The following is a 25,678-nucleotide window of genomic DNA, read 5'->3' as shown; positions in this document are numbered from 1 at the left end:
CATGATCTAGCACCTGTCCCAAATCTGAGGAAGGACATTATTGCCATAGAGGGAGTGCAGAGAAGGTTCACCAGACTGATTCCTGGGATGTCAGGACTGTCTTATGAAGAAAGACTGGATAGACTTGGTTTATACTCTCTAGAATTTAGGAGATTGAGAGGGGATCTTATAGAAACTTATAAAATTCTTAAGGGATTGGACAGGCTAGATGCAGGAAGATTGCTCCCGATGTTGGGGAAGTCCAGGACAAGGGGTCACAGCTTAAGGATAAGGGGGAAATCCTTTAAAACCGAGATGAGAAGAACTTTTTTCACACAGTGAAATCTCTGGAACTCTCTGCCACAGAGGGTAGTCGAGGCTAGTTCATTGGCTATATTTAAGAGGGAGTTAGATGTGGCCCTTGTGGCTAAGGGGATCAGAGGGTATGGAGAGAAGGCAGGTACGGGATACTGAGTTGGATGATCAGCCATGATCATATTGAATGCCGGTGCAGGCTCGAAGGGCCAAATGGCCTACTCCTGCACCTAATTTCTATGTTTCTATGTTTCTATCCTTTTTAGTCTAGTGTACCGAGGTACAGTGAAAGGCTTTTGCTGCGTGCTATCCAGTCAGCGGAAAGACGATGGCTGATTGCAATCGAGCCATCCACAGTGTACAGATGCATGATAAAGGAAAAAAGATTTAGTGCAAGATAAAGTCCAAGTAAAGATAGTCCAAGGATCTTTAATGAGGTAGATAGTAGCTCAGGACCACTCTCTAGCTAGACACATAGAAAAATAGGTGCTGGCGTACGCTATTAAGCCTTTCGAGCTAGCACCGCCATTCAATATAATCATGGCTGATCATCTAAAATCAGTACCCCGTTCCTGCTTTTCCCCCCATATCCCTTGATTCCTTTTTAAGTTGTTGGTGGTAGGATGGTTCAGTTGCCTGATAACAGCTGGGAAGAAACTGAATCTGGAGGTGTGCGTTTACACACCTCTGTACCTCTTGCCCAATGGGAGAGGGGAGAGGAGGGAGTGGCCAGGGTGAGACTGGTCCTTGATGATGCTGCCGGCCTTGCCGAGGCAGCGTGAGGTGTAAATTGAGTCAATATGATGGTTCAGTTCTCTGGTACCGGCTGGAAAGAAACTGTCCCTGAGTCTGGAGGTGTGGATTTTCACATTTAGTTTATTAGTTTTTAGGGAGAAAACCCATGCAGGTCACGGGGTGAACGTACAAACTCCGTACAGACAGCACCCGTAGTCGGGAACAAACCCGGGTCTCCGGCGCTGCAAGCGCTGTAAGGCAGCAACTCTACCGCTGCGCCACCGTGACTGCCCACGGTTCTGTACCTCTTGGGATGGGAGAGGGGAGAAGAGGGAGTGATCGGGATGAGACTGGTCCTTGATGATGCTGCTGGCCTTGCCGAGGCAACGTGAGGTGTAGATGGAGTCGATGGAGAAGGTGAAGCGCTGGTACCTGCTACAACATGATGGAACGTCGTACATTACTCCCTGACTCAGGGGGACACAGGTCACGATACAAGCATTGACAAGACCCGCCCTTCCTTTTATCTGGTCGCGCTGAAGACAGTGAAGCAAAACAAACATATCTTTTGAACGCACAAGAAACTGCAGATGCTGGAATCTTGTGCAAAAAAAAAAGTGCTGGAGGAACTCAGCGGATCAGGCAGCCACTGTGACGGGAATGGACAGACACTGGTACAGAGTGATACAGCGTGGAAACAGGCCCTTCGGCCCAAGTTGCCTACACTGGCCAACGTGTCCCACCTACACTAGTCCCACCTGCCTGCGTTTGGTCCATGTCCCTCCAAGCCTGTCCTATCCATGTACCTGTCTAAAGGGCCTGTCCCACTATATAAGTTTACCCAAGAGCTCTCCCAAGTGTAAAAAAAAATCAAACTTGTGGTAAGTATGTAGAATGTACGTAGCGGGTACGTTGGAGTTCGGGACGTCTCTTAACGGCTCGTAATGCTAACGGCAGGTACTCGGGAAACGCGGTAAGCTCGTGAAGTTTTTTCAACATGTTGCAAAATGTCCACGGGTGCCCTGAGTACCAACAAACGGCCATTACCGTCATTCTCCGAGTTCGAATCAGGGGAAACTCGGGAGAACTCTTGAATTACCTCGTACAGTGGGACAGGCCCTTTAACTGTTTATTAAACGTTGGTATAATCCCGGCCTCAACTACCTCCGCTGGCAGCTAGTTCCATACACCCACCACTCTTTGCGTGAAAAAGTTACCCCTCGGGTTCCTATTAAATCTTGCCGGACGGAACCCGGGTCTCTGGCGCTGTGAGGCAGCAACTCTACTGCTGTGCCACCGTGGTGCCCGGCATGTGAGGCAGGCACATGCCAGGCACGTAGGGAGATAACCCATGTGTGTTTTGGAACACTCTCCGCCAATGTTTTCCGAACCTCCCCCCCCCCCCCTCCGCACTTCACGGGCAACTATTTATAGCAGCAGGTCAGTGTTTGCTCAAGTCATGTTCCAAGTTGGCTCTCGAGAGGTGGCCAGTTTTGTCACCAGGAACTGTCCGGACCACAGATGATTCAAGTCAGGCTGGAGAACAGTCAAACCCACCTTCCTGAGGCCCCAGATCCAGTCTGGAGATGGGTCCCCACCCATTCACGTTCCCCAGAGATGCTGCCTGACCCGCCATTCACAAGGCTTAAAGATCCCACCCTTTCAGTTTGAGTTTAGTTTATTGTCACGTGTACCTCGGTACAGTGATAAGCTTTTGTTGCGTGCTAACCAGTCTGCGGAAGGACAATACATGATTACAATCGAGCTATTTACAGTGTTATAAGGGAATAACGTTTAGTGCAAGGTAAAGCCAGTAAAGTCTAATCAAAGATAGTCCGAGGCCACCAATGGGGTCGATGTTCAGCACTGCTCTCTGGTTGTGGTTCAGTTGCCTGATAGCAGCTGTGAAGAAACTGTCCCTGAATCTGGAGGTGTGCGTTTTCACACTTCTGTACCTCTTGCCTGAGGGGAGAGGGGAGAAGAGGGAGTGTGGTCCGTACATGACTATGCTGCCGGTCTTGCCAAGGCAACGTGAGGTGTAGATGGAGTCAATGCAAGGGGGTCGGTTTGTGTGACGGTCTGGGCTGCGTCCACAATTCGCTGCAAATCCTCGCGGTCTTGGATGGAGCTGTTCCCAAACCGTGCTGGGATGCATCCCGATAAAATGCTTTCTATGGCGCATCTGTAGAAGTTGGTGAGAGTTGCTGAACATCCTAAACCTTCTAAGTTGCAGCTTGGAATATAATAGTGGGGAAATCTTCCCTCATCTCTCTGTAGTGAATGAAGCCACATCTAGAGGACTATCTTGAGTCTCAACCTCCATATATAAGGAAAGATATATTATTCTTGGAGAGGCAATGCAGATACAGTTCCCCAGGATGACACTGGGAATGGAGGGATTGTCTTTTTTAGTTTAGTTTAGTTTAGCCTCAAAGAGGTACAGGTTTGTAGCTTCACGAGGTTAATCCCTGGGATGGCGGGACTGTCATATGAGGAAAGATTGGAAAGACTGGGCTTGTATTCACTGGAATTTAGAAGGATGAGACGGGTTCTTATAGAAACATATAAAATTATAAAAAAAAGACTGGACAAGGTAGATGCAGGAAAAATGTTCCCAATGTTGGGCGAGTCCAGAACCAGGGGCCAAAGTCTAGCAATAAAGGGGAGGCCGTTTAAAACTGAGGTGAGAAAAACCGTTTTGACCCAGAGAGTTGTGAATTTGTGGAATTCTCAGCCTCCGCTGTCATGCTGTGTAAACAGAGAGGATGAGACGGAGTTTCTTCCCACAGGCCATCAGGACTGTAAACTGATCTCATCAGGGACTAATTTACTAATTTCCTGTTGTGCTGTGTCTTATTTAAATTTTTTTTTTCTAAAATGTAAATACTGGTTCTGCTCTGTTGTTCTGTTGTTTTGCACAATCCGCAGGCATTGCCACTTTCATTTCACTGCACATCTTGTATGTGTATGTGATAAATAAAGTTGACTTGACCTGACAGAACGCAGTGGAGGCCAAGTCACTGGATGAATTTATAAGAGAGTTAGATAGAGCTCTAGGGGCTAGTGGAATCAAGGGGTATGGGGAGAAGGCAGGCACGGGTTATTGATTGGGGGACGATCAGCCATGATCACAATGAATGGCGGTGCAGGCTCGAAGGGCCAAATGGCCTCCTCCTGCACCTATTTTCTATGTTTCTAATTGACTTTGGTAGAATTATCTCTAGTGTAGGATAGTGTTAGTGTACGGGATGATCGCTGGTCAGAGTGGACTCGATGGGCCGAAGGGCCCGTTTCCATGCTGTACCTCTAAAGTTTAGTTTAGTTTAGTGATACAGTGTGGAAACAGGCCCTTTGGCCCACTGAGTCCATGCCGACCAGCAAACCCCATGCACTAACACTATCCTACACACACCAAATGGTGCCAGCACAATAACCTGGGTCTCAACACCAGCAAAACCAAGGAACTGATTGTGGACTTCGGAAGGGGTAGGATGGGGACCCACAGTCCTGTTTATGTCAACGGGTCGATGGTGGAAAGGGTCAAGAACTTCAAATTCCTGGGCGTGCACATATCCGAAGAACTCTCCCAGTACACTGATGCAATCATAAAGAAAGCACATCAGCGCCTCTACTTCCTGAGAAGATTACGGAGAGTTGGTATGTCAAGGAGGACTCTCTCGAACTTCTACAGGTGCACGGTAGAGAGCATGCTGGCCGATTGCATCGTGGCTTGGTTCGGCAACTTGAACGCCCAGGAGAGGTAAATACAGCAAAAATTTGTAAACACTGCCCAGTCCATCATCGACTCTGACCTCCCCACCATCGAGGGGATCTATCGCAGTCGCTGCACTCATTTCTCCACTGCCATCAGGTAGAAGGTACAGGAGCCTGAAATCTGCAACATCCAGGTTCAGGAACAGCCACATCCCCACAGCCATCAGACTATTAAACTCAACTCAAACAAAACTCTGAACTATAACAGCCTATTGCACTTTATCTGTTTATTTATGTGTGTATATGTATATTCTATGGTATATGGACACACTGATCTGTTCTGTATTTATGCCTACAATATTCTGTTGTCTGCCATAGATGCTGCAGCACCCGCTGAGTTTCTCCAGCACTTTTGTCTTCCCAAGAATTTCATTGTCCTATCTGGGACACATGACAATAAACTCTCTTGAAGGTAGACAAAAGTGCTGGAGAAACTCAGCGGGTGCGGCAGCATCTATGGAGCGAGGGAAATAGGAAACGTTGCTTATTTCCGTCGCTCCATAGATGCCGCCGCACCCACTGAGTTTCTCCAGCACTTTTGTCTACCTTCGATTTTCTAGCATCTGCAGTTCCTTCTTGAACATAAACTCTCTTGACTTGACAATTACACCAAGCCAAATAACCTACAAACCTGTACGTCTTTGGAGTGTGGGAGGAACCAGAGCACCTGGGGAAAACCCATGCAGGTCACGGGGAGAATGTACAGACTGCATCCGTGGTCAGGATCGAACCAGGGACTCGATAGGTGGTGAACATGAGGAGGTTTCCTTGCGCATGTTTAGCCTCATAGCACAAGACTTTATGGTGAAGCTGTGTTAAAAGTTATTCCAGTCTTTCAATAGACTTCAGTGAAGATGATAAGCTTGTTTTAGATAATATTTTAATGCAATGTTAAACAGCAATATAGTGGCTATTTTGCTGACACACCAAAGCATACAACTCCTAAATCAACAGAACCTGAATCCTTAATCAGGTTAACAAACAAAACGAATAGTTTGTGAATATAGAAGTTGGGAGGTCATGTTACATAGAAACATAGACAATAAGTGCAGGAGTAGGCCATTCGGCCCTTCGAGCCAGCACCACCATTCAATATGATCATGGCTGATCATCTAAAATCAGTACCCTGTTACTGTTTTCTCCCCATATCTCTTGAATCTAACTCCCTCTTGAAAACATCCAGTGAATTGGCCTCCACTGCCTTCTATGGCAGAGAATTCCACACATTCACAACTCTCTGGGTGAGAAAGGTTTTCCGCATCTCAGTCCGAGTGTTGCAGTTGTATAAGACGTTGATGAGGCCGCATTTAGAGTATTGCGATTAGTACCAGGCACTGCGTTATGGGAAAATGTTGTCAAGCTGGAAAGGGCACAGAGAAGATTTACTAGGATGCTGCCAGGGTTAAAGGGTGTGAGCTATAGGGAGAGGTTGAGTAGGCTGGGCTTGAGTAGGCTCCTTGGAGTGCAGGAGGATGAGGGATGATCTTATTGAGGTGTATAATATCATGAGTAGATGCACAGAGTCTTTTGCCCAGAGTACATAAGGTTTAAGGTGAAGGGGAAAATATTTAATTGGAATTTGAGGGGCAACTTTTCACACAAAGGGTGGTGGGTGTTGGACCAAGCTGCCAGAGGAGGTAGTTGAGGCAGGGACTATCGCAATGTTTAAGAAACATTTAGACATGTACATGGATATCGCTTGCCGGATGGGAGAGGGAGGGATGATGATGAGTCAGAGTATAGAAGTGAGATCGATCGACTGATCAAATGGTGCCAGCACAACCAGGCTCTCAATATCAGTAAGACCAAGGAACTGGTTGTGGGCCCCCGGGTGTTGCCCGTAATGGCCGCCTCGTCAGCAGTCTGTCTCGTCCTTTTCCTTCTTTGTTGTTTTTTAGTATGTGTTAAATGCATGTTTTTGTGTCTTTTAGCTTTGTTTTATATGGGGGGGGGGGGGACTTTTTTAATCTCTTACCTCGACGGAGATGCGTTTTCTTTCCGTATCGTATCTCCGTCCGCACTGCGGCCTAACATCGTGGAGCTGGCGGCCTCTTGCTGGGGATCGACTCGACTTTGGGAGCTCCAACCACGGGAGCCTGCGGACCTAACATCGTGGCGCTGGCGGTCCCTGTCGGGTTATCGACCTCGGAGCTCCGACCGCGGGAGTCTGCAGGCTTTAACATCAGGGAGCTCGCGGTCCCTGGTTAGGGACCAACTTCGGGAGCTCCAAGCCGCAGGAGCTTCGATCACCCCGACGTTGGGAACAGTGAGAGAGACAGAGAGAGAGAGATAGAGTGAGAGGGACTGAGATAGAGAGTGAGAGAGAGAGAGACGGAGAGATAGAGTGAGAGGGAGAGGGAGAGAGAGAAAGATACATAGAGACAAAGAGAGAGAGTGAGAGAGGGAGAGAGAGAGAGAAAGATAGAGAGAGAAAGATAGAAAGAGCAAAAAAGTGGAGGCGGGAGAGAGAGAGAGTGTCATTCCCATATGTCCCAGATAGAACAATTACATTCTTACTTACAGCAGCACAACAGAATAAGTAAACATTGTACACTGTGAACAATATAATAAACAAGAGAGAAAACAAAAGTTCAGTGTGTGAGGGACTGCCTTGATCAAGGGTGGGACGAGTGTAGATGGGACATGTTGGTCGGTGTGGGCAGGGTGGACCAAAGGGCCTGTTTCCACACTGTACGGCTCCAAACGTTGTCCCTGTAAAAAGTTAGTGCAAATCCTTGGAAAGTTTTCTTCCAGGTTTTTCCAGACCAGTGAATGCTGAATACTACATTGGGCAACAAGGTTCACCCACAAGCAACATTCACACTGAGAACCCCACCACTCCTTGTCCAGACTTGATCAGTGCGGGTGTCAGAGGTTGTGGGGAGAAGGCAGGAGAATGGGGTTGAGAGGGAGAGATAGATCAGCCATGAACGAATGGTGGTGCCGGCGTGATGGGCCGAATGGTCTAATTCTGCTCCTATCGCCTATGATCTTATGAAAACCAAAGATCCTATAGCAAGCAAGATAGCCCACTCGACGAAAAAGACGGAGTCGGTCATGGGCAGATTCACGGGTAATTTTCGGCCCCATTTCCGTAACCGGCTTCCGTCTCTGCACCAAAGATCCCATAGCGGAGCAAAGATACTAGTGCGGAGACGGAAGCCGGATACGGAAACATCCTCGTAAAAATTAAACTTCGTTGGTAAAAATCTTCTCCTCATTTTCAAAATTATAATATATTAACACAAACTGTTCCCCCGCAACATTGATTACACTGCGAGTCGGGTCGGGTTACTGAAATGGATGAAAAAAAGGCCCACGTTCCGCTCCATTGCGTACTACACGTCAGCCCATTGCATTTAGCAGGAGTGATCTATCTTGCTCCGCTATAGGATCTTTGATGAAAACTGCACTCTCTATCTCTATCTCTCTTTCTGCGGGGCCTGTGCACCTCGCGGTCTCCGGTAAGAAGCGGCTGATTCGGGAACACCAAGCCGCAGAGCGTGTGCCGATTCAGTCCCGACGCCGGAGTTTCGATCATCCCGGCGAGAGGGCCTGTACATCGGACCGTCCGTAGCGGCGACTGCTGAGGGTCCTAGGCCCCGACCACTGGTTAACAAGGGAGGAAGATTGACTGAAATGTATCCATCACAGTGAGAAATGTGGATTCCACCGTGGTGGATGTCACATCAAACTCTATTGTGTATTGTGTTCTTTCTATGCGTGTGGCTGTATGCTAACTCAAATATCACTGCACCTATTGGTGCATGCAACAATAAATGAGAGCTTGAACCTGACAAATATTCTTCAGGAGAGTATGCTTCACCAGCCGAAGTAAAAGCCATAAATAGTTCATTTATTTAAATTCTGAAGTCCTTTCATCATATTTTTTTTCCAACAATGTTTTTTTTTGCGGTAATCGCTAAATCAATCTGTACAGTGATCTTATTCAAACAGTAAGCCCGGCCATTGTAAGAAGCACGAGTGCAATATTACAGCTTAATCCAAATTAATCCATTAAGATTTGCGCACTCGGATCGAGAATCCAATCAGCACTCATGACAAACAAATCCCCATCTATATTTCTGTGCACCTGGAGTCTTCAAACGCTGGGCTTATGTTGTTGTACAAAATGCAGATAATGTGGCAATTAGATACATTTGCATTTATATAGCGTCTAATCAAGTTGAAATGTTTTAAAGCTTTTGGCATTACTTGCGTTAAGTGCCTGTACCAGGAACGCATGCGCCAGTGCCAGGAACACATGCACCGGTATTTCTGCATCAGTCACCGCACACGTAACTTATTGCCGTGTTTGCAGGGAGAATTAAGGATGAGTGCTGGCCAGAAACATGGGAGGAATTGCCAGCAGTGCTTCAGAGAGTGGCCCTGGAGGTTTGCAGTGGCTGCTTCAGCGGATAGGGTGTGAAGGGAGGAACTGGTTTAAACCAAAGACAGACAGACAGACACGAAAAGCTGGAGTTACCCAGCGTTCAGGCAGCATCTTTGGAGTGAAGGAATGGGTGACGTTTCGGGTCGAGACCCCTCTTCTGAAGAAGTGTCTCCATATTTGGGCCCCGTATCTGAGGGAAGGATGTGCTAGCTCTGGAGAGGGTCCAGAGGAGGTTTACAAGAACGATCCCAGGAATGAGTAGGTTAACCTATGGTGAGCATTTGACGGCACTGGGCCTGTACTCGCTAGAGTTTAGCAGGATGAGGGGTGGACCTCATTGAAACTTACTAAATAGTGAGGTGCTTGGATAGAGTGGATGTGGAGAGGATGTTTCCACTAGTGGGAGAATCCAAGACTAGAGGTCATAGCCTCAGAATTGAAGGATGTTTTTTTAGGGAGAGGAGGTGGAATTTCTTTAGTCAGAGGGTGGTGAATCTGTGGAAGTGTTGGCTGTGGAGGCCAAGTCAATGGATATTTTTAATACAGAGATAGATTCTTGATTAGTATGGGTGTCAGGGGTTATGGGGAGAAGGCAGGAGAATGGGGTTACGAGGGAGAGATAGATCAGCCATGATTGAATGGCGGAGCAGACTTGATGGGCCGAATGGCTTAATTCCGCTCCTATCACTTATGACCGTGCCTGACCCGCTGAGTTACTCCAGCATTATGTGTCTATCAACAGATAGGACCTGTTTAACACCTCTTCCGGAGGGAGCACGTGCTGAGAGCGATGCCATCTGGAACGATGCTCCTGGTAGGGCCACCCATGGCGGTAAGGTCGAGGGGGAGGTCCCTGACAAAGAGCAATCCAACCAAGACCTCAACGGTGGAACAGGTGGAGGACGATGGCTGACTTTAGTGGAGCGTCACAACGGCTGGGAAGGCGGACGAAGGCTGCAGCAGAAAAGGGTCTCCGGTCGTCTTGGACTCCATGCCACTGGATCCTGACCCAGATATGTCAAGGACCGTCTGTGCACCAGTCTCCCCACATTAAACAAAGTCACGCACAGGCGCCCTCCAACCCTGGAGACACCCATGGTCAGCCATGACCGATGGGGGGCCTAAGAAATATTATGAAGTTGTGCTTGCTTTTATGGATTGAATCATCGAGTTGGAACCGACTGCGTTAACAGCAACTCCAAAGGCCCAGCTCAAGGAGGCAACGGTGGAAGGAAGGTATTGATTGTACATAGAAAAGGAGGCCTTGTCAATCTATTGGCTCGCATTTGGATCCAACTTTGGATAAGGCACTTCAGTGATCACCAATAGAAAGTTAAGGTTTGGCTTCGGAGTCTGAAGAGCAACTTCAGAGATCTCACGCCCTGCCACCCACGGCTACCAGGCATCTGTATTGTTCAGATGCCAGGCCGGAGCCGGGATATGGCGGGCGATACTCCACCGGACTGTTTGTTTGGAAAAGGATCGTTGCGGGAGTCAGGGCAGAAGGCAGGAGAATGGGGTCGAGAGGGAGAGATAGATCGGCCATGATTGAATGGCGGAGCAGGGCCGAATGGTCTAAAACATGCTCCTGGGGCGTATGAACGGATTTCACTGTGTTAGCACTTTGCACACGTAACAATAAAATAATTAAATAAAACAATAAAATCATCATTGAAGCCTCCCCTCGGTGGAAGTCAAACAGGTGCGTTGGTCAGGTGCCGCTGTGCTGGCTGTAAGGGAGGCCATTTTTACTCTGGATGGACTTTGTAAAGATCTTCTTGTATGTTGTAACCCTCCCGATACCCCGAGATTCAGACAATCCCCCCCCCCCCCCCCAATGCAAATCAACAGAATGTACAGGAAGGAATTGCAGATGCTGGTTTACACCGAAGATAGACATAAATGCTGGAGTAACTCAGCGGGACAGGCAGCATCTGTGGAGAAAGAGAATGCATCGAGACCCTTTTTCAGGCTTCACCCCGACCCGACTTGGCGGGACTGTCATATGCTGAGAGGATGGAGCTTGTGGGCTTGTACACTCTGGAGTTTAGAAGGATGAGAGGGTATCTCATTGAAACATATAAGATTGTTAAGGGTTTGGACACGCTAGAGGCAGGAAACATTTTCCCGATGTTGGGGGAGTCCAGAACCAGGGGCCACAGTTTAAGAATAAGGGGTAAGCCATTTAGAACGGAGACGAGGAAACACTTTTTCTCACAGAGAGTTGTGAGTCTGTGGAATTTTCTGCCTCAGAGTGCGGTGGAGGCCTGTTCTCTGGATACTTTCAAGAGAGAGCTAGATAGGGCTCTTAAAGATAGCGGAGCCAGGGGATATGGGGAGAAGGCAGGAACAGGGTACTGATTGGGGATGATCAGCCATGATCACATTGAATGGCGGTGCTGGCTCGAAGGGTCGAATGGCCTACTCCTGCACCTATTGTCTATTGACTCCTGCACCTATTTTCTATGTTTCTATGAAACGTCACCCATTCCTTCTCTCCGAGATGCTGCAGTTACTCCAGTATTTAGTGTCTATCTTCAGTGCAAAGCAACAGAATGTTTAGTCTCTGCCCACATCCACGTATTCAGTCTTTGTTTCAAAAATAACCTCATGATCCTATGGCATCATGTTCAGCACAGGCGTTGTGGGCCAAAGAGCTTGTTCCTGTGCTGTATTGTTCGATGTCTAGTTTTCGTTTACAGGTACAGCGCGGAACAGACCCTTCGGCCCCACCGGGTCTGTGCAGACCAGCGATCCCCGCTCACTAACACTACCCTACACACACACACTGGGACATTTTTTTAATCAATTTTACCAAAGCCAGTTCACCTACAAACCTGCAGGCCTTTGGAGCGTGGGAGGAAACCGGAGCTCCCGGAGAAAAACCCACGCAGGTCACGGGGAGAACGTGCAAACTCCGTACAGACAGCACCCGCGGTCAGGATGGAACCAGGGTCTCTGGCGCTGTGAGGCAGCAACTCCACCGCTGCGCCACCGTGCCGCCCTAAAGGGCCTGTCCCGCTTTCGCGACCAAATTCACGACCTCTGCCGAGTTTACCCTTGATTCATATTCGCAGCATGGTCGTCACGAGGTCGTAGGTAGGCCGTAGCGGGCCATGATGCTAGACGTAGGTACTCGAGGCATCAAGTAGGTCGGGGCATTTTTTCTAGCCTGATGAAAAATGTCCACGAGTAAAAAAGGTCGTGAATTAGGTCGTGAAAGTGGGACAGGCCCTGAACTAAGATGCTCGGCCTGACGTTCTAAGAGGCAAACATTACAAAGATCGGGCCTGCTGTTGCTGGACTTACAATGGGAGTCTAGTTTAACTCCAGGCGTTTGTGGCGATGAGCAAGCGGTGCACTGTTATCAACGGGAACCTCTTCATCCGGCAACCTTCCCCTGGGCACTTGCATTATCTTCAGTGAAAGAGGTAGATCAGATGCTGGGGCGCAGAGCTTTATCACACATTACCTGCTGTTAAATCGCATTGAAGAATCGTGTAGAAAGGGGTGAAGCCTGGAGCCTCCGGCTATTATTTAGGAAACACGTTCCTCATTGAGGCTGGAAGCCGCTGGGCTCAACAACTGTGCCAATTTAAGCTTCAACAGCTTGCGGAGGGCTGGCGAGCGCGGAATATTGTCCCCTGCTGCAATAATGCTGGCATGCATTTCTCATGTTGGTCAACACAAAAGGAAATAAATTGGGAAGAATGTGCTTTGTGGAGGCTCCTGATGCCCACTGCTGGATTCTGAGTAAAATAGATGGCAGCGCTCCTCGTAGCCGCTCAATATACACAATTGAATACAAAAGAATACAAAAACAGGGATGTAATGCTGAGGCTATATACGAAATTCTGGGCACCATATCAATAGACAATAGACAATAGGTGCAGGAGTAGGCCATTCGGCACTTCGAGCCAGCACCACCATTCAATGTGATCATGGCTGATCATCCCTAATCAGTACCTCGTTCCTGCCTTCTCCCCATATCCCCTGACTCTGCTATTTTTAAGACCCCTATCTAGCTCTCTCTTGAAAGCATCCAGAGAACCTGCACTGCCCTCTGAGGCAGAGAATTCCACAGACATCTGAGGAAGGATGTGCTGGCTCTGGAGAGGGTTTACAAGAGTGATCCCAGGAATGAGTGGGTTAACCTATGATGAGCGTTTGACGGCACTGGGCCTATACTCGCTGGAGTTCAGAAGAATGAGGGTGGGGGGGAGGGGGGTGAACCTCATTTGAAAGGTTTGGATAGAGTGGATGTGGAGAGGATGTTTGGGAGAGTCTAGGACTAGAGGTCACAGCCTCAGAATTAAAGGATGTTCCTTTAGTAAGGAGATGAGGAGAAATGTCTTTAGTCAGAGGGTGGTGAATCTGTGGAATTCTTTGCCACAGGAGGCTGTGGAGGCCAAGTCAGTGGACATTTTTAAGGCAGAGATCGATAGATTCTTGATTAGTACAGGTGTCAGGGGTTAAGGGGAGAAGGCAGGAGAATGGGGTTAGGAGGGAGAGATAGCTCAGCCATGATTGAATGGCGGAGTAGACTTGATGGGCCGATTGGCCTAATTTTGCTCCTATCACGTATGACCTTGTCACCTCATGGCCCACCCAGCAGAAAAACCAAGCGCAGACTCGGCGATCGTTTTTGGCCGAACACCTTCGTTCAGTCCACCTCCGCCCACATGATCTCCCGGTTGCCAAACATCCTAACTCCCCCTCCCATTCCCACACTGACATTGCTGTCCTGGGCCTCCTGCACTGTCCGAGTGAGGCCACACGCAAATTGGAGGAGCAGCACCTCATATTTCGCTCAGGCAGCTTACACCCCAGCGGTATGAACGTTGACTTCTCTAACTTCAAGTAGTCCTTGCACCCCGCCTCTCTCCATCCCCTCCCCCACCCTAGTCATCGTACTAGTTCCACAGTCTGTATAACTCGTTATCACCTACCCCACAGCCAACAACGGACCCTTGTGGGCTCTACTTTATCCTTGATTATCGTAACTTTCTGCAAATCTTCCATTCATTTAAGTTTCCAAGTACTATCAATGTCTCTCCCCCCCTGACTCTCAGCCTGACGAAGGGACTCGACCCGAAACGTCAACCCATTCCTTCTCTCCAGAGGTGCTGCCTGTCCCGCTGAGTTACTCTTGACGAAAGAGGTAAGCGGGCCTCCATTAAAGCGGCTGGGAAACAAAAAATCCATCGGGTCGTCGCTTGGTTTTCCGGGCCTAACACTTGTCTTTTTCGGCGAGAGACTTTCCTCCATCAGTGGCCCCGCCGAAGCCCTGCCTGTCGCTGGTCTCTGGGCGTCCGGGCGGCTGGTTTCTCCACCTGCGGCTGCCGCTTGGTGCTGCAAGGAAAATCGCAACAATGCTCAGTAATCCACCCCGCGTGGACAAGATTTAAAGACACCAATAACTCCGAAAATACAAACCCCCTTCCCTAGCCCACCGGAGGCCTGAATTCTTAGACACTTCTTTCACAGTGTGAAGTTTTCATTATAGACAATAGGAGCAGTAGAAGGCCATTCGGCCCTTCGAGCCAGCACCGCCATTCAATGTGATCACGGCTGTTCATCCCCAATCAGTACCCCGTTCCTGCCTTCTCCCCATATCCCCTGACTCCGCCACCTTGCTCTCTCTAGCCCTATCTAGCTCTCTCTTGAAAGTATCAGCCTCCACCGCCCTCTAAGGCAGAGAATTCCACAGCTAACAACTCTCTGTGAGAAAAAGTGTTTCCTCGTCCCCGTTCTAAATGGCTTACTCCTTGTTCTTAAACTGTGGCCCCTGGTTCTGGACTCCCCCAACATCGGGAACATGTTTCCTGCCTCTAGCATGTCCGAACCATTAATAATCTTTTATGTTTCAATAAGATCCCATCTCATCCTTCTAAACTCCAAAGTGTACAAGCCCAGCCGCTCCATTCTCTCAGCATATGACAGTCCCGCCATCCCGGGAATTAACCTTGTGAACCTACGCTGCACTCCCTCAATAGCAAGAATGTCCTTCCTCAAATTAGGAGACCAAAACTGCACACAATACTCCAGGCGTGGTTTCATTAGGGCCCTGTACAACTGCAGGAGGACCTCTTTGCTCCTATACTCGATCAGAGTTTTCATTTAGAGTCATAGTCGCACACAGTGTGGAAACCCCACTTGCCAACATGTCCCACCTACACTAGTCCCACCTGCTTGCGTTTTCTTAAACGTTGGGACATTCCCAACCTCAACTACCTCCTCCGGCAGCTCGTTCCATACACCGACCATCCTTTGTGTAAAAACGTTGCCCCTCAGGTTCCTATTAAATCTTTTCCCCCCCTCACCTTAAACCTATGTCCTCTGGTTCTCAATCCCCCAGCTCTGGGCAAGAGACTCTGTGCGTCTACCCGATCTATTCCTCTCATGATTTTGCTTCAAACGCCAGAGACCCAGGTTCAGTCCAGATGCCGGATGCTGTCTGTCGGTGGAGTTCGCCGTTCTCCCTGCGATCGTGTGGGTATCCTCTGGTTTCCTCCCACATCCCAAAGACGTGCGGGTTTGTCGGTCAAATGGCCTCTGTGAATTGCCCCATCGGGTGGAGAGCGTGGATGAGAAAGTGGGATAACATAGCAGGGCGGAGAGTGGCGCAGCGCTAGAGTTGCCGCCTTATGAGCCAGTCCCACTTAGGTGTTTTTTTGGGTGACTACAGGCGACTGCCGCAAGATTTTCAACATGCTGAAAATTTTTTGGCGACAGTGGCGACAATTTTTGCTGTCGTAAGTGTCGTAGGTGTCATCGTAGGTTGTTGCCAGGTGTCGTAGGTGAATTCCATTAAAACTAGTCCCTGGCAGTCGCCTAAAAAGTTGCCTAAGTGGGACAGACCCTTTTCAGCGCCAGAGACCAGAGTTTAATCCTGACTACGGGTGTTGTGCGGAGTTTGTACATCCTCCCTGTGACCGTGTGGGTTTTCTACAGCTGCTCCAGTTTCCTCCAAAGACGTACAGGTTTGTAGGTTAATTGGCTTCTGTAAATTGTCCCTCGTGTGTAGGATAGAACTAGTGTACGGGTGATCGCGGGTCGGCATGGTCTCGGTGGGTCGAAGGGCCTGTTTCAAGCTGTATTTAGTTTTAGTAATTTAGTTTTAGAGATGCAGCGTGGAAACCAGTCCTTTGGCCCACCGAGTCCGCGCTGACCAGCGATCCCCGCTCATTAACACTACCCTCCACACACTGGGGACAATTTTACATTTACACCAAGCCAATTAACCTACAAAACTGTACGTGTGGGAGGAAACCGGAGATCCCAGTGAAAACCCACGCAGGTCACGGGGAGAACGTACAAACTCCGTACAGACAAGCACCCATAGTCAGGATCGAACCCGGGTCTCTGGCGCTGTGAGGCAGCAACTCTACCGCTGCACCACCGTGCCATGTATCTCTAAACTAAACTAAACTAATATGAAATGGTTGATCGTAGACTCGGTGGGCCGAATGGCCTGTTTCCATGCTGCACCTCAACAAGAAATTAAACGAGTGTGAACGGGCGATCGCTGGTCGGCGCGGACCCGGTGGGCCGAGGGGCCTGTTTCCGTGCTGTATCTCGAAAGTATAACAAATCTCCTCAGCCAAGCGCAAACTTCAAATATTCTTACCGTAACTTGTTGGAAACAAAGACAAGTTCAAAATGTTTCTTTATAAAACCTTAGCTCCCAAACACGGGATATTGTGCACTGTTTCACAATCTCATTGGGAGTTCACATTTATCCTGCCCCCACAGTCTGCCAAGTCCAATCTTTTCCTCACAAAAGATTTTCTGCTTGACTGGTAATTTTAGATAAATATTTAAATCATCGCTGTCTCCACATTCATTCTGTCTTCATTTGGCACTGCTCCGCTAACGCCATCGCTTCCTAATGAACTGTGCAAGTTAATAACCCCATAAAAATGCAAACAAAGAACAGGGTTTATTTCCAGAGCGAAACAACTAAAAAGCTTGGAGGTAGACACATAAATGCCGGAGTAACTCAGCGGGGCAGGCAGCATCTCTGGAGAGAAGGAATGGGTGGAGATGTTTCGGGACGAGACCCTTCTTCCGACTGATGCCAGGGGTGGAGGGAGATACATAGACAAGGATGCGTAAGGTGTGAAAAAGGGACAAGGGGGAAGGAGCTCAAGTAAAATGTAGAATAGATCGTTGTTAGCTGGGAAGAAGGTAACAACAAAGCAAACAGGGATAAAATGTAGTCGGAGACCGTAAGACTGGTCGGAGAACTGGGATGGGGGAGGGATTGAGAGAGGGAAAGCAAGGGTTACTTGAAGTTAGAGAAGTCAATGTTCATACCGCTGGGGTGTAAACTACCCAAGCGAAATATGAGGTGCTGTTCCTCCAATTTGCGCTGGGCCTCACTCTGACAACGGAGGAGGGACAGGACAGAATGAGGACAGCTATTGCCTCTGGTCCTAGAAACTCCCATGGGTGGCAACATCACATCCACTCTATCCAAGCCTTGCACTATTCTGCCAGGACTCGAGGGCCTGAGCTACAGGGAGAGGTTGAGCAGGACATTAATCCTTGGAGTGCAGGAGGATGAGGGTTGATCTTATAGAGGTGTATAAAATATTTTACGCAGAGTAGGGTAAACAAGATGGCATCTTCTCCCTGTGACCACATCCTCTGGTTTCCTCCCACATCCCACAGACGTGCGGGTTTGTAGGTTAATTGCCGCCTGTAAACGGTCCCTAGGGTGTGGTAGGGGTGGGTGAGAAAGTGGGACAACACAGAACTAGTGTGAACGTGTAGGAAGGAACTGCAGATGCTGGTTTACACCGAAGACAAGCACAAAATGCTGGAGTAACTCAGCGGGACGGGCAGCATCTCTGGAGAGAAGGGATGGGTGACGTTATGGGTCGAGACCCTTCTTCAGTGTGAACGGGTGATCGGATGGTCGGCGTGGACCCGATGGGCCGAAGGGCCTGTTTCCATCCTGGGCTGAAGGGCGCCGATGGAAATGAGGATGTTCAATGCTTGGTTCGACACAAAAAGCTGGAATAACTCAGCGAGTCACGCAGACTCACTGGAGGATGTTGCCAGGACTAGAGGGTGTGAGCTATAGGGCGAGGTTGAGTAGGCTGGGTCTCTATTCCATGGAGCGCAGGAGGATGAGGGGTGATCTTATAGAGGTGTACAAAATCATGAGAGGAATAGATCGGGTAGACGCACAGAGTCTCTTGCCCAGAGTAGGGGAATCGAGGACCAGAGGACATAGGTTCAAGGTGAAGGGGAAAAGATTTAATAGGAATCCGATGGGTAACTTTTTCACACATCGGATTGGATGTATGGAACAAGCTGCCAGAGGAGGTGGTTGAGGCTGGGACTAACCCATCGCTTATGAAACAGTAGGACAGGCAGATGGATAGGACAGGTTTGGAGGGTTATGGACAATAGACAATACGTGCAGGAGTAGGCCATTCGGCTCGAAGGGCCGAATGGCCTACTCCTGCACCAATTGTCTATTGTCCATAACCCTCCAAACCTGTCCTATCCATCTACCTGTCAGCAAGTGGGACACGTGGGCAAGTGGGACTAGGGTAGCTGAGACATGATCACATTGAATGGTAGTGCAGGCTCGAAGGGCCGAATGGCCTACTCCTGCACCTATTGTATATTGACATTGTTGGCCGGTGTGGGCGAGTTGGGCTGAAGGGCCTGTTTCCACACTGTATCGCTCTATGACTCTATGAGAGAAGGAATGGGTGACGTTTCGGGTCGAGACACTGCTTGGTTGCTGACTAGATGTTAGACCACATTTTTACGGCAATGTCTCACAATGTTTGCAGTTAGAAGGCTGGCCATACTCACAGTAAGTTTCTGTAGTGAAGCTGCTGGAAAGGAATCTGTTCTGGTCACTGTACGTGGTACATGCGTCATCCATCTGCTCGCTCCCCAAACTCACATCCAACGCGTCCACCTGAATGTTCGAGAGCATTCAATTACACAACTTAAAGCCCTGCCCCACTGTACGAGTTCATTCCAAGAGCTCTCCCGAGTTTTGCCCTGATTCGAACTCGGAGATTTACGGTAATGGCCGCTCGTCGGTACTCGGGGCTCTCGTGGACATTTTTCAACATGTTGAAAAATCTGTACGAGTCTTCCCGTGCTTACCTGCCGTTAGCGAGTCTTCCCCAGTACCTGCCGTTAGCGTTACGAGCCGCTAAGAGACGTCCCCGAACTCCGACGTACCCGCTACGTTCATTCTCCGTGCTTATCACGAGCTTGATTTTTTTTTAAACTCGGGAGAGCTCTTGAATGAACTCGTACCGTGAGACAGGGCCATTACTGTAGGAGATACATGTTAAGGGCCTGTCCCACTTGGGCCGTAAATTACTCGACAGGCCGGTAGTGACAGTCGCGCGACGGTCCCGCGAGAGTCGCGCGCGTCATCATGCGCCCGCACAGCCGTCTGGAGCGCGTGACGTCATTTGAAGATAGACACAAAATGCAGGAGGAACTCAGCGGGACCGGCAGCATCTCTGGAGAGAAGTAATGGATGATGTTTCGGGTCGAGACTCTTCTTCAGTGTGAAAGAAGGATCTTGACCCGAAACGTCATCCATTCCTTCTCTCCAGAGATGTTGCCGGTCCCGTTGAGTTACTCCTGCATTTTGTGTCTATCCTCGGTGTAAACCTGCATCTGCAGTTCCTTCCTACACAAATCAACCCACACTGCTCCACGCCACTCCACACTCCTCCACACCACTCCATGCGCCTGTCCCGCACTACCCACACGCTAGCAGGACGCGTAAATGGCGCGCAAAAAGACAACCAAGTGGAACAGGCCCTTTAGTCAACAAATCTTCCAGCTCCGAAGAAGGGTCTCGACCCAAACCGTAATCTATTCTTTCTCTCCAGAGATGCTGCCTGCCCCGCTGAGTTACTCCAGCATTTTGTGTCTATCCTCGGTGTAAACCAGCATCTGCAGTTCCTTCCTATACAAATCGACCAACCACCCCCCCCCCCCCTCCATTTTCCCCCCTTGCCCCCTCCTCCTCCCCACCCCTCGCCCCCTCCCGGCCGGCTTTGCACCTGGAGGCAGCGGTAGAGTTGCCGCCTCACTGCGCCGGAGGCCCGGGTTCGATCCTGACCACTTGGGTGCTTGTCTGTACGGAGATTGTACGTTCTCCCCGTGACCTGCGTGGGTTTCCACGCTGTATCTCCAAACTTAACGAGATCCTTCATGACAAGTTTAAGCAGACTCGCTCAAATACTTGAGCAGGCATGAAGGTGCCCCAACATTGGACTAAACTTGGCAACATTGCTCAGATGGCTGTCGGGGAAGAGAGAGAAAAAGGTTCAATAGAAGGTTTGTTCCTGGGATGGGAGGTGAGGTGCTTGGGTCTGCCTTGACATGCGCTTGGTTTGGGGGTAAGCACAGTAATCTGTCAATCCCAGATAGAAAAAGTGCAATTGTCCATCACCAGCTCATCTCATCTTAGTATGTAGAACAATTAGATTTCTATCCAACTGGAGCGGCACGGTGGTGCAGCGGTAGAGTTGCTGCCTCACAGCGCCAGAGACCCGGGTTCCATCCTGACCGCGAGTGCTGTCTGTGTGGAGTTTGTACATTCCTCCCGTGGCCTGCGTGGGGTTTCTCCGGATGCTCCGGTTTCCTCCCACATTTCAAAGGCGTCCAGGTTTATGGGTTGTGTAGGAAGGAACTGCAGGTGCTGGTTTAAACCGAAGATAGACGCAAAAAGCTGGAGGAACTCAGCGGATCAGGCAGCGTCTCTGGAGTGAAGGAATGGGTGACGTTTCTGGTCGAGACCCTACTTCAGACTTCAGGCTTGTAGGTTAATTGGCTAGGGTGAAAATTGAAAAAATTGTCCCTAGTGTGTGTAGGATAGTGTTAGTGTAAGAGGTGATCGCTGGTCGGCGCGGACTGGCTGGGCCGAAGGGCCTGTTTCCACGCTGTATCTTTAACGCAACAGGAGGGCAGTCACGGTGGCGCAGCGGTAGAGTTGCTGCCTTACAGCACTGGCAGCGCCGGAGACCCGGGTTCGATCCCAACTACAGGTGCTGTCTGTACGGAGTTTGTACGTTCTCCCCGTGACCTGCGTGGGTTTTCTCCGAGATCTTCGGTTTCCTCCAACACTCCAAAGACGTGCAGGTTTGTAGGTTTGTAGGTTAATTGGCTTTGTGTAAATGTAAAAATTGTCCTTTTAGGTGTCTAGCGTACCGCTTGTGTGCGGGGATCGCTGGTCGGCGTGGACCCGGTGGGCCTAAGTGCCTGTTTCCATGCTGTATCTCTGAACTAAAGTAAACCAGCATGCCGTCATTTGTAATTTCCCCCTTTCACCAGGGATGTTATCACAGACGGTAACTGTGGCTAAGTATCCCGACTCGCCATTAGGCTTTCATTATGGTTTAATATGTGTCAGTAAATCATTCCCAGGATGAGAGTGATCGGGGTGAAGACCAGCGTCTAGTGACCATCATTGGAGGTCTCATGGGAAGCCCGCAGTGTGATCGAACCTCTGTGCTCGGTATGGTTTGTAATGGTGGCCTGTGTAGGAAGGAACTGAAGGTGCCATAGACAGACCGACTCAAAAAGCTGGAGTAACTCAGCAGGCCAGGCAGTGTCTCTGGAGAGAAGAAATGGATGACGTTTCGGGTCTAAAGAAGGGTCTCGGCCCGACAAGTCACCAGCTCCTTCTCTCCAGAGATGCTGCCTGTCCCGCTGAGTAACTCCAGCTTTTTGTGTCTATCTACTCTGTGGTCTACTACATCACAGCAAGAGGCCCATTCTAGCCTGGAATCGCGTAGAAGGATCGCAGGTTTAGTTTAGTTCAGTTCAGTTTAGAGACAGCGCGGAAACAGGCCCTTCGGCCCACCGAGTCCGTGCCCGGCTTTGTTAGAAACCTGGCTGAGTGAAAGGAAACAGAGAGCAGTGATATGTGGCAGAACGTGACTACTGATGTCCTTGCATGGATCCATGTTGACGCCTCAGCCCTTCATCAGTTCAAAAGTCACAGCAGCAGAATTAGGCCATTCGGCCCATCGAGTCTACTCCGCCATTCAATCATGGCTGATCTATCGTTCCCTCTCAACCCCATTCTCCTGCCTTCTCCTCATAACCCCTTACACCCGTACCAATCAAAAATCTATCTATCTCTGCTGTAAAAATATCCACTGGCTTGGCCTCCACAGATTCACCACCTTCTGACTAACAACATTTCTCCTCATCTCCATCCTAAAGGAACGTCCTTTAATTCTGAGGCTGTGACCTCTGGTCCTAGACTCTCCCACTAGTGGAAACATCCTCTCCACATCCACTCTATCCAGGCCTTTCACAGCAAGATTCATTCCAGCCTAGAATCACGTATAATAAAATCTCAGATTTAGTTTAGTTTAGTTTAGTTTAGAGATACAGCGTGGAAACAATAGACAATAGGTGCAGGAGTAGGCCATCCGGCCCTTCGATCCAGTACTACCATTCAATGTGATCATGGCTGATCCCAAATCAGTACCCCGTTCCTGCCTTCTCCCCGTATCCCCTGACTCCGCTATCTTTAAGAGCCCTGTCTAGCTCTCTCTTGAAAGTATCCAGAGAACCGGCCTCCACCACCCTCTGAGGCAGAGAATTCCACAGACTCACAACTCTCTGTGTGAAAAAGAGTCCCTTCGGCCCACGGAGTCCATGCCGAACTCTATCTCTAACTAACTATCACTAACTCTATCCTACACACACTAGGGACAATTTACAATTTTACCAAGCCAATTAACCTACAAACCTGCACGTCTTTGGAGTGTGGGAGGAAACCGGAGATCCCGGAGAGATCCCAAGTAGGTCACGGGGAGAATGTACAAACTCCGTAATGACAGCACCCGTAGTCGGGATCGAACTCGAGTCTCTGGCGCTGTGAGGCAGCAACTCTACCGCTGCACCACCGTGCCGGCCCTACTGTTTGTGATAATCCGACCCTTGGAGAGAGATTTTGATTATCCACTCTATCAATGCCTTGTGACTTTATATGCGTTATAAATATATATTAAAATAATATCCAAAAAGTTATACCAGCATGGTTTTGAGGTTACGCTAGTCTGATGCAGATTCTAGGCGCTGCTGGATGCAGCCTTTTTTAAACTGATATTGGATACTTGAAATACCGGGGTGGGATTGCAAAACATATTCACTGAATTAATAATCCAGTTACAAGACCACCGCACAGCTACTTCCACCGTGCTTCAACAAGGGAAACTTATTATGTGGAGGAAGGAACTGCAGATGCTGGTTTAAACCAAAGGTCGTTTCAAAAAGCTGGAGAAACTCAGCGGGACAGGCAGCATCACTGGAGAGAAGGAATGGGTGACGTTTTGGGTCGAGACGCTTCAGAATAATTCCTGTGCCAAGGATAAAAGAGTTTTACAGAGCAATGGTAGGAATACTTTACAATGTACTTACTTGCATCCCACTTTCTCGTCCACTCCCTACACGCCACGGGCGTGTGAACTATTTTGGGTATTATTTTAACATATATTTGTAAAGAATATAAAACCATGAGGCATTGATAGAGTGGATAATCAAAATCTCTCTCCAAGGGTCGGATTATCAAAACCAGAAGGTGCGGCACGGTGGTGCAGCGGTAGAGTTGCTGCCTCACAGCAGGCGGTGAAGAAAGCCAATGGCATGTTGGCCTTCATAACTAGAGGAGTCGAGTATAGGAGCAAAGAGGTCCTTCTGCAGTTGTACAGAAACCTAGTGAGACCATGATGTGAGACCATTGATCAGCCATGATCATATTGAATGGCGGTGCAGGCTCGAAGGGCCGAATGGCCTACTCCTGCACCTATTTTCTATGTTTCTATGACCACACCTGGACAGTATTGTGTGCCGTTTTGGTCACCTAATTTGAAGGACATTCTTGCTGTTGCGGGAGTGCAGCGTAGGTTTACAAGGTTAATTCCCGGGATGGCGGGACTGTCATATGCGGAGAGAATGGAGCGGCTGGACTTGAATATTCTGGAGTTTAGAAGGATGAGAGGGTATCTTATTGAAACATATAAGATTATTAAGGGTTTGGACACGCTAGAGGCAGGAAACATGTTCCCGATGTTGGGGGAGTCCAGAACCAGGGGCCACTGTTTAAGAATAAGGGGTAAGCCATTTAGAACGGAGATGAGGAAACACATTTTCACACAGAGAGTTGTGAGTCTGTGGAATTCTCTGCTCAGAGGGCGGTGGAGGCCGGTTCTCTGGATACTTTCAAGAGAGAGCTAGATAGGGCTCTTAAAGATAGCGGAATCAGGGGATATGAGGAGAAGGCAGGAACGGGGTACTGATTGGGGATGATCAGCCATGATCACATTGAATGGCTGTGCTGGCTCGACGGGCCGAATGGCCTACTCCTGCACCTATTGTCTATTGTCTTGTGTCCAAAGCCTTTCACTGTACCTCGATACGCGCGACAATAAGCAAATCTCAACTCAATTTTACAGAGAATAGACACACAATGCTGGAGCAACTCGGCGGGACAGGTAGCATCTCTGGAGGGAAGGAATGGGTGACGTTTCAGGTCGAGACCCTTCTTCAGACGGAGAGTCGGGGAGAGGGGAAACCGGAGAGATATACAGAAGGGCGCGGTGTGAAAATGAGAGATCAAAGGGGGCGAAGCTCAAGGAAAATGTAGAATATGTCACTGTTTACTGAGGGGAAGGTGACAACGAGGTAGACAACGTTAAATTTAATCAGGAGGACAGTCAAACTAGTCGGGAGAACGAGGATGGGGAGGGATGAGCAGAGAGAGGGAAAGCAAGGGTTACAAGGCTATTTAACCTTCCAAACTGCATATCTCTGGGATATGAGAGGAAATCACAGGGAGAACTTGAGAACACAGGGAAACACCATACAGACAGCACCCGAGGTAAGGATCAAACCCAGGTCTCTGGTGCTATGAGGCAGTGGCTCTCCTAGCTAATCACCTTCATTGTTTATAAATTAATCAATCAATCGATCAATTGATTGATTCAGAGTAAAATTAATTAATTAGAAGCTAAATCACAGTCAATAGACAATAGACAACAGACAATAGGTGCAGGAGTCGGCCATTCGGCCCTTCGAGCCAGTATCGCCATTCAATGTGATCATGGTTGATCATCCCCAATCAGTACCCCGTTCCTGCCTTCTCCCCATATCCCCTGACTCCACCATCTTTAAGAGCCCAATCTAGGTCTCTCTTGAAAGCATCCAGAGAACCGGCCTCCACCACCCTCTGAGGCAGAGAATTCCACAGACTCAGGGAGACAGTCACAGGGAGAACGTGCAAACTCCACACAGACAGGGTTGAGGTTATGATTGCACCCGTGTCTCTGGGCCAATTGATTGATTAAAAGTGAAATTAAATTAAATTAAATTAATTAATTGGAAGCTAAATTAAAGGTCGGTGACTTGGGTGGTTAATATTGAATGATTCCCCATGAGTCGGCAGATTGGGAATGTGAATGTGAACTT

General features: G+C 49.0%; 1 protein-coding gene across 5 annotated transcripts in view; it reads right to left on the bottom strand.

Moving 5' to 3' along the window:
• Positions 1 to 14,116: 14,116 nt before the first annotated feature.
• Positions 14,117 to 25,678, bottom strand: part of cep128 (centrosomal protein 128) — a 401,773-nt gene continuing 390,211 nt past the window's right edge. For all 5 annotated transcript variants that reach the window (XM_033027567.1, XM_033027570.1, XM_033027569.1 and 2 more), the window contains 2 exons: positions 19,034 to 19,142; positions 14,117 to 14,548 (listed from right to left, as the gene is read on the bottom strand). In XM_033027567.1, the coding sequence (XP_032883458.1) occupies positions 14,427 to 14,548; positions 19,034 to 19,142 (231 nt within the window). In that variant the 3' untranslated portion in view covers positions 14,117 to 14,426. The remainder of the gene's footprint in view (positions 14,549 to 19,033; positions 19,143 to 25,678) is intronic.

The sequence above is a fragment of the Amblyraja radiata genome, chromosome 9, assembly GCF_010909765.2.
Source record: "Amblyraja radiata isolate CabotCenter1 chromosome 9, sAmbRad1.1.pri, whole genome shotgun sequence".
In the NCBI taxonomy this organism is placed as follows: Eukaryota; Metazoa; Chordata; class Chondrichthyes; order Rajiformes; family Rajidae; genus Amblyraja; species Amblyraja radiata.
This window is presented reverse-complemented; position numbering and strand designations above follow the sequence as displayed.